Genomic DNA, 8267 nt, shown 5'->3' on the forward strand with positions numbered 1-8267 from the left:
AACATATGAATATCTGTTCAAACTGGAACTTAATACACCATGCTAAAGACATCTTTTGCTTATAGCCTTGCCCAGTAACAAACAAAATCCAAACATATAGCATACGTGTTCTCTCTTCTTAATGTCAACTTACAAATACGGCAAAGCAACTATGATCTTATACATCTTCCAAGTCTTTCTGAAAGGCCAATGTATTTTGTATGGATCTAAAGATGGATTTGTGGCTGTCAAACGATCCATCTGGTTTAAAAAGCTGAAGAAACATGATTTTTATTACATAGCAAAATAATAATGTTTGACTTAGAACTAGACCCACATGTGATCAGGCATGGACCAGTAGACATTTGCAACATTACTGGTGTCTTGACACAACATTTTATGTACGACTTTGGGCTTAAGAGTCAGAACATCATGTCATCTAGCCCATCCTCCATGAACTTCTTGTAAATTGCCATGAACTTTGCAACAAATGCTTCCAGATGATAAATGGCTTTGCTGCCCAGTTGCAGGCGGTGCTCATAGAACGCTGCCATCTGTGCAACGTCTGCTTTCAGCTGTCCGTCACAGTTATTCAGAAGTTCTGTCAGGAGGCCCTAAAATGGGAAAAAACAGGACAGCATTTGATAAATTAGTTATTTTTTGTTAAGAGGATAACCTTGTTTCTCTGAAAACAATCAAGATATGACAAATAGTTCACTCATTAATCCAACAGAAAAGACATTCAAGAATCACTTACCCGAACTATTTATGCCTTAATAAAGGCAATTTAACCTCATTTCCAAAAAGTATAACCTCTACTGCATGCAGGCAACATGGCCCTGGGGAGAATTCTTAGCCAGACAGCAAGTGTTACATTAAAACCACTTCTATCTCAACAGCATCAAGCACAAGAAACAGTGTTAATAAATAACAAGGATTTATTTAGAATTTAAGTATATCTGTTTATATTTATGTATATATTTCTGTGTAGACACACACAAGACACTTGGCCCAAATACTTTAGTCATTATAAAACCCCCAAATGCATTGTTTTAGATCAGAGACAGCAATAAAATCATTGCAAATCCATCTCTATTAAAACAGGATTTATTAAAGGAGGACTAAGTGAGAAGTATCTCTAGACCATTTCAAGTTTATCAAGAGGGAGTGGGTAAAGAACATGCACCTGTGGCCTCTCAAACATGGCAATGCAGGATCCACTAAGCTACCCTAAGAAAGGAAAGTTAAAGAAACATCTAACTCCCAAAACTGTCAGAAGGCAAAAAAGCAGTTAATGTGAAAAGAATTTATGTCTGAAGGCAAAGTCCACTTCGGTTAAATTGCAAACATTATCTTTAATCCTTGTTCTGTGCTAGGTATCTGCAGTATCCTTTCATCCTACTTAAAATAAAAACATGCACATCCCATTTGCTTTTCTCCTCTCAAGATGACTTCTGTCTTTGAAAAGGCTGCTGGTCTAGCACCCTTCACAGCACACCTCTCCACCAAGACATTGAGAATACTGAACTTACAACAACAAAACTTATACAAAAGAAAACATCCTATCAAGATTAGCCCGTAGAATCATATAACCATGCAGGCTGCAGAAAACCACCAAGATCATTTAGTCCAATCTTTGACCAAATACCACCATGCCCATTAACCGGTATCACACAGTACCACATCTACTCATTTTTTTAACATCTCTGGGGATGGTGACTCCACCACTTCCCTGGGGAGCCTGTTTCAATGCTTTACCACTCTATCAGTGAAGAAATTTTTCCTAATATCGATCCTGAACCTTCCCTTGTGCAGCTTAAGTCCACTTCCTCTTGTCCTGTCATTGGCTGCCTGTAAGGAGAGCAGTCCTCACTTTGCTACAACCTCCTTTCAGGTAGCTGTAATCAGGTCCTTCCTGAACATCCTTTTCTCCAGGTTAAACAACTCCAGCTTGCTCAGCCACTCCTCATAGGACTTATGTTCCAGACCCTTCACCAACTTTGTTGCCCTTCTCTGGACATGATAATGTCTGTGTTTCAATATAGAAACTGGTCAGAGAGAAGTATCTTTTGGTCACTCACGTCTATTTGGAAAGCACAGAGCTTTTCATCAATATTTGGATAGTTTGTGATGCTTTGGTGTGGATTTTTTTTTTTAGAAAACCTAGTTGAGGTTGTCACGGCATTAATATTTGTAACACACTAAGAGCTAGATAGCTGAATTACCTTCATTATAATCTCAGGAGGAATGCAGTGTGTCAGGAGCTCATAAAGCCGTCCACGGACCTCTAAAAGCCTGTTGGAAAGACACCACAAAATACAAGAATTATGACCCCAAAGCACACTAATGTGTTTTCACTACTTGTGAAATATGCTGCAGGAACAAAGTCACCCCAAGCAAAGCCTCTTTTCTCTTTTTGGTTTTGTGTGTTATTTTAATCTCATCATCATTGCACGGGTCAGTTTCAATTCAAATGCTACATATCACCTTTTATTCAAAAGACAAGTTACATATACTCTAGTTACAATTGTCTCAGTTAATCTAGAAGCTACAAAGCTATTAGAATTTGTCTCAGGCTTGTCTCCCTTTAATTCCTCTTCCTATCCAAGCTATTATTCATGCTTAAGATTAGTGAGGAGACACAAACAAAATTGATTAGAGCCACAGGACTCCTTTATGCTGTTTTTCTGACTTCATTGTTTATAAGAAGGGATAAGACAATTAGGTGGCAAAAGTGACAGTTACTGATACTCAGCTTTCAGTATCAGGAGGTCAGACGTTATTAGCATCTAAATTAAGTGACATCTCATGTACATAATATATAGAACAGACTAAAAGGATCAGGCCTATATGTGACACTGAGATGGATGAAGGGGTCATGTCCTAATGTGCTTCAAAAAAAGTGATCATTTCTCATTTCCAGTTCTTTTACAAAGGTGCGTTATACCAGAGATGGTGAAACAGAAACCAAAGGTAAACCAAACCAACCACACCAAGCATATACACTTATTCACCCTGTCTGCCCCCCCATCCCAAAAAAAAGACAGAAAACATGACATGCAACTCAGCCTATGCTCACTTTTGATTACTAAGCTGTAAGAGAGAAAAGCAACAGTTTTTCAGTTCCCGATTCTTATTTAGCCTCCTCTGGTGATTTTAAATCTCACTTCCTCTGGCTGCAACTCCAGTAGAAATAATAGAAAATTACATGTAAAGAGGCGACATTTTTAAATGTAACTTTTTTTTTTGGTTCCAGAGGACACCAAAAACATAATTGACAGCTCTGAACAAGCGCAACCACCTACCTTTGTGGTGTCTGCTGGCCAACAATGGCATTTGCAGTTTCTCTCAAATAAACCTCCCAGTCCATCTCAGGAATGTCCTGATCAGGAGTAAAAGGATACCTGCACAGTAATCAACCATATTTTTAAAAAATCAAAATCAAAGCAATTTGTCACCTATTCTAACAAGGTCTTAGAAGTATGGGGTCATTTATGTGTCTGACAGTATAATTTACATTAGTTTTTGCAGTGACTTACTGTTGTACTCTGCAGGACTCACACATAAGTAGTGCTTTCCGAAGATTCCTGCCAGATTTCTCTGCAATCCTTTGAGCCAGTTCCGGAGGAAGAGTCAGGCCTTCCTTCTTACACACACTGGTCAAGACATGGCAGATCTAGATGGAAAACAGGTAGCAGGGAGTATAACACTTAGCAAACCATTCAGCACCTACAGACTCTCCTGTCTGAAAGACTTCCGGACCAGAGATGGACCAGACTTTCAGCCATGCTTGACATCACAACCCATCACAAAGAAAAACTAGGTCACTTTCCTAAGTCCACAGCAAGAACTTATCTAGTAAGAATTTTAAAACAACTTATTCTTCCTTCTGTTTCAACATACATCTTCAATGCTGGGAGCAGGCACTCGTACAGCCAGGCATCTGCTTTGAATGGGTCCTATAATTTTTGACATGGAGTTGCAGCACAGGATCAATCTGCAGGTTGCCATGTACTTCTCCATTGTTCTTCGCAAAGCGTGCTGAGCATCTTTAGTGAGTTTGTCAACTTCTGTTAACAGCACCACTGAAAAAAAGGATTAAAAATAGTGGGGTTTCATATTAATATCAAACCTTTCTAAGAAAACAAACACTTTTGACATACAAGCATAATATCAAAATGAATGATGCACACAGAAAAAGGCAGCTTTGTCCACAGGCGGGAAAATAAAGGTTAAGATAACCTGCATGCCTTTTTGACTGTACAATCTTCCACTCTTTCACACACACTGTATTCATATCCTGAAATGTCAATTTCTTCAGACCAGAGTCTGCAATGCCTCAGTGCCAAGAAATAATCCAGGTATGTGTAGAAGCTTTCACTTTGAATACCAGCATAGTAACTTTTTAAAGGAATTTTGAAGTAAGAAATGAAAGAGAATTTATGGCATAAGGATGTATCAAAAAGCACAAATTTCTTGAAGACTCCCCTCAACACATTTTACATTTAAAAGCCAACATCTAGGTCTGACAAAGGAAGAGTAGAAAGCTGCCTTGTTATTGTAGCTGCAGTCCCTCTCCGAGGTCTCTTAAAGAGAAAATAGAAAAATGTATTTCAAAAAATGTTTCACAACAATCAGGAGACACCTAATACAAAGCAACTAACCTAACCAGCTATTTTCTGCAGGTTCCTTCATAGATCACTCATAGGTGGCTCATTTCAATACTCTGAATGGTCAAGAGCCTGGAGGAACAAGTCAGCCCAGTACACTTCAACTTCTCTTCTGGTAATATATGCAGGCTTATAAGACCAGACAGCTTACCAGGCATTTTGAGGTGCATGGTATGACTGCAGCTGTAAGGATATATACATCAATAACTGGTAGAGCCAAACACTGTTGAGCAGCTTAGGTGAAAAAGTATTTTCTGAGAACAGGAGGAAACAGAACCGTAGAACAAGGAGACAAAGTCCATGACTATTTTCAACTAGTTTCTCCTCTACTATCCATCAAGATTTCCTCTCTCCTATCTCATTATATGGTTCTGATTTTGCATTCAAGTTAGCCATGGGGAGGAAAAATAAGCCAGTCATAGCAACATGTGTCTTGGAAAATTCAATGAAAGCCACCATTTTCTTACCCGGTGTCATTATGCACACTATGGATAAAATGCTTCTAAATGGAAAAAGGTTCATGTGTGTCTTCATGCAATATACAGGTACAAACAATACGGTGAGCTGAAGTTTCAGAAAAAAATACCCAAGTTTAAAAAGCATTTTGACTGGTTTTAACTGTTCTACTCACCTTTAAAATCTCGTTGAGTACTTGTCTCAAGCTGCTGGGACTGTGCTACTGTCTTCAAGAGTTCCTGAATTACTACACGGTCGTTGTTTCCTGCATCACTGTACCAGGAGTTTGATTAAATCTTGGTTTAAAACCACTTTATATTACACATAAAATACATCCTCCTAAGCAGCCCCTTGGTCAACTGACTGAACAAGAACATCAAAAGAATTCAGAAGCTGCTGAGATTAGAATTAAGCTCAACACACCTACGTGGTTGAAAGTTACCTTCCCAATAACAAAAACAACCCAAAGCTTAGGCAGGAGCAGTAGGTTAGTAGCACTGTATTCAAAAGTAGTGAAAACCATTGTCAAATGTTTTATTAACTCATTAAAATAGCACTTATTATTCTGTTATCTACAATTTGGACAAAGAAACACAATGAGAACATTTTACCCATTATGGGAAGAACAATTAGGTCTAACCACATAATGGGATGCCTGACTCAAAGGACTGATGTAAATGTAGGGTTTTCACCCCTGAAAACTAGATGTCATGCCACAACCAATCTATATGCTTAATGTAAATTTGAAAGACACACTGATGTCCCAACAAGTTACTAGTAAAATACTGATCCTGGGACATTATTGCAGCATAAATGATTTTCTATCATCAGCAATCCCCGACTGCCAAAGACATACAGTACCCCATTTTAGCTTCTGTTGTTTAACTCCACACCTAACCTTGTTCAAGACAGGATTCACAGTGTTCTGTGGTGTGTTCTTTCCCAGCACTCTAAGCACCTTATTTGAAGAGTTACTAGGTAAACCCTGTTACTTTCAAATTCCTTTATTCTTGTATTTGTGAGAGAACTAACAACATGGAGATGTTAGGTCCAAAAAGTGTCTCAACTTCAACTGAAATAGTTAAAGCTATGAATCCAGAATTGTCTCTGTTACCCAATCCTCAACATCAGCATGCTAGTGACTAGTTAAGCAGAACATTAGCATCTTTAAATGAACAAAAATTTGGATTGCTGTATACTAGAGCTGTTCAGTTAGAAGACCTCTCCCTGCACTCATTTCCAGACCAAACCCATAAACCATTATCTAATTTGCTCAGGCAACAAACTGGGTAATCAGACCCTATATACCCAGGCTGCAATCACTTGCAAAATGACCAGTGGCTTATCTTTGAACTGGGACATCTATACTGTAAACTCACCTTGGGTTAACTTCAAGGTGATAATTACTTGCAATGGTGCTAATTTCAATTTTCTTTTTAGAAGGCGCCTGTGTAGAAAGGAAGCATATTAAGTTTCAGAAAGAGTTTTAAACATTTATCTTACAGGTTACAGCTGGCTAGGTCAGAGACAAACCTAGAGTCTCAGAGTCCAAGGAACTGCTGAGACACTAGACTTGCCAATCTCCTATCCCCTGAATCCCACCTCCAAAGGAGAAAAGGAGCAAAAAACTGACACATAACCCAGTCTGTAAAATAGTAACAGTAATCATCATTATGTATGTATGTATGCATATATGTATTACTGCACACTCCAGAGTTTTGTAAAAGAAGTCTTACTGGAATCAGCCATTCACAATAAGTGACACTTTATCCATCCAAAGCAGAGTTCTGGAGGCAAAACTGCTGGACAAGCCTAAAGAGTCTATTTAATTTTCTTGTAAATGGATTTCAAGTCTATACTTTGTTTAAAGAAAACACTATTATTTATATCACCACTGAACTAGGTCTGAACAGTTAAAATACAAACAAGACCAGAGCAGAGAGAATTTAAAATGATTATTCTTTTAACTAATGCTGAAGTTGCCACTACAAGAATGAGAAAACAAGCTAAAACTTGCATATATGCAAAAAGCTGCAACAAGAACTTAAAAAATAAGGGTTATTTTTACAAATGAAATGCTACACATTTAATTCAGAGCTAGTCTATCACAACAGATGCTACTGTGCAAACTGACCTGTAAACAGCAAACGAAAACCCCACCACAGGAACAGCCAACCAGGCACAGAAAACAGAGAACCCCATATCCCAGAGAGCTAAGGAACAAAAACCTCTAGAAAAGTATTTGTTCATATAATCAAATTAGTATTAATTTTTTTAAAAAAAGCATGAAGATACTGAGTGCAAAGAAACCCATTATTTTTAAAACTTAAATCAATATAAAGGGCCTCATAACAGATATATGTCAATAGCAGATAGGAAATTCATTTTTCTTACTGTTATACTCTGATGCTCAATCCTCAGTTTTTCCACTCCTGGACCATATAATTCCCTTAATAAACACATTATCCTTGTCTTTTTTCCAGCTCCTGATGGTCCATACACCAACAGATGAGGAAAGTCACCACACTGAACCTGAACACAAAGCCACAAGATTAGTTAGCTACAACAGCATTTCCCTTACAAAAGTGTTCACCTCTCCATTCTCACCCAAGTTCACATTAAATGACTTCTCCAGCTCCATCACAACACAGTACCTGGAGTTAAAACTGAATTTCTTTCCTGTAGAAGTATCTCCTACAGAACACCGTAATTTTCTGAAGGCCAGGTGTAACTCATTCAACTTCAAACACCTCAGCCCTCAAAAAACATCCCAAACCAACCCAGAAAAACTCACCTCAGCATTTAACATGCTTTCCAGGGTTACTAGAGTGACAGCTGCCACAAACACACAGTAGAAAGGTTATAATAAAGTGTAAAGATGTATATCCAAATACATAACTACTCTGGTGTTTCCCTTGCAAGCCTTGGATATGGGCAAAGGAGTAACAGGTGTCCTGGGTTTAAATGAAATTAGGAGCTAATTTCCTGAAAAGCTAAAGAGCATGACCTGGAGAATATCTGACCATGTCCTACAGCCAGGAGTCACATTAGTCTGACATCACTAATCACTGAAGGAGTGAATCGATCCAGACGTGTAAGTGAACTCGGCACATCTGGCTGGGCGAGCAGCCCTGTAACACCCAAGCCAGTCCACACAACCCT

General features: G+C 38.4%; 1 protein-coding gene across 1 annotated transcript; it reads right to left on the bottom strand.

The window, feature by feature from the left end:
* Positions 1-368: 368 nt before the first annotated feature.
* RFC3 (replication factor C (activator 1) 3, 38kDa) lies at positions 369-7940 on the bottom strand (the record flags this gene model as incomplete). The annotated part of the gene is made up of 9 exons (XM_009074575.1): positions 369-593; positions 2205-2274; positions 3285-3383; positions 3519-3655; positions 3883-4064; positions 5281-5378; positions 6485-6552; positions 7500-7637; positions 7900-7940. Coding segments are annotated over 9 exons (1025 nt in total), but the record flags the coding sequence as incomplete, so codon positions are not given.
* Between the last annotated feature and the right edge of the window lie 327 nt (positions 7941-8267).

This window comes from Acanthisitta chloris, unplaced genomic scaffold (genome assembly GCF_000695815.1).
Source record: "Acanthisitta chloris isolate BGI_N310 unplaced genomic scaffold, ASM69581v1 Scaffold29515, whole genome shotgun sequence".
NCBI lineage: Eukaryota > Metazoa > Chordata > Aves > Passeriformes > Acanthisittidae > Acanthisitta > Acanthisitta chloris.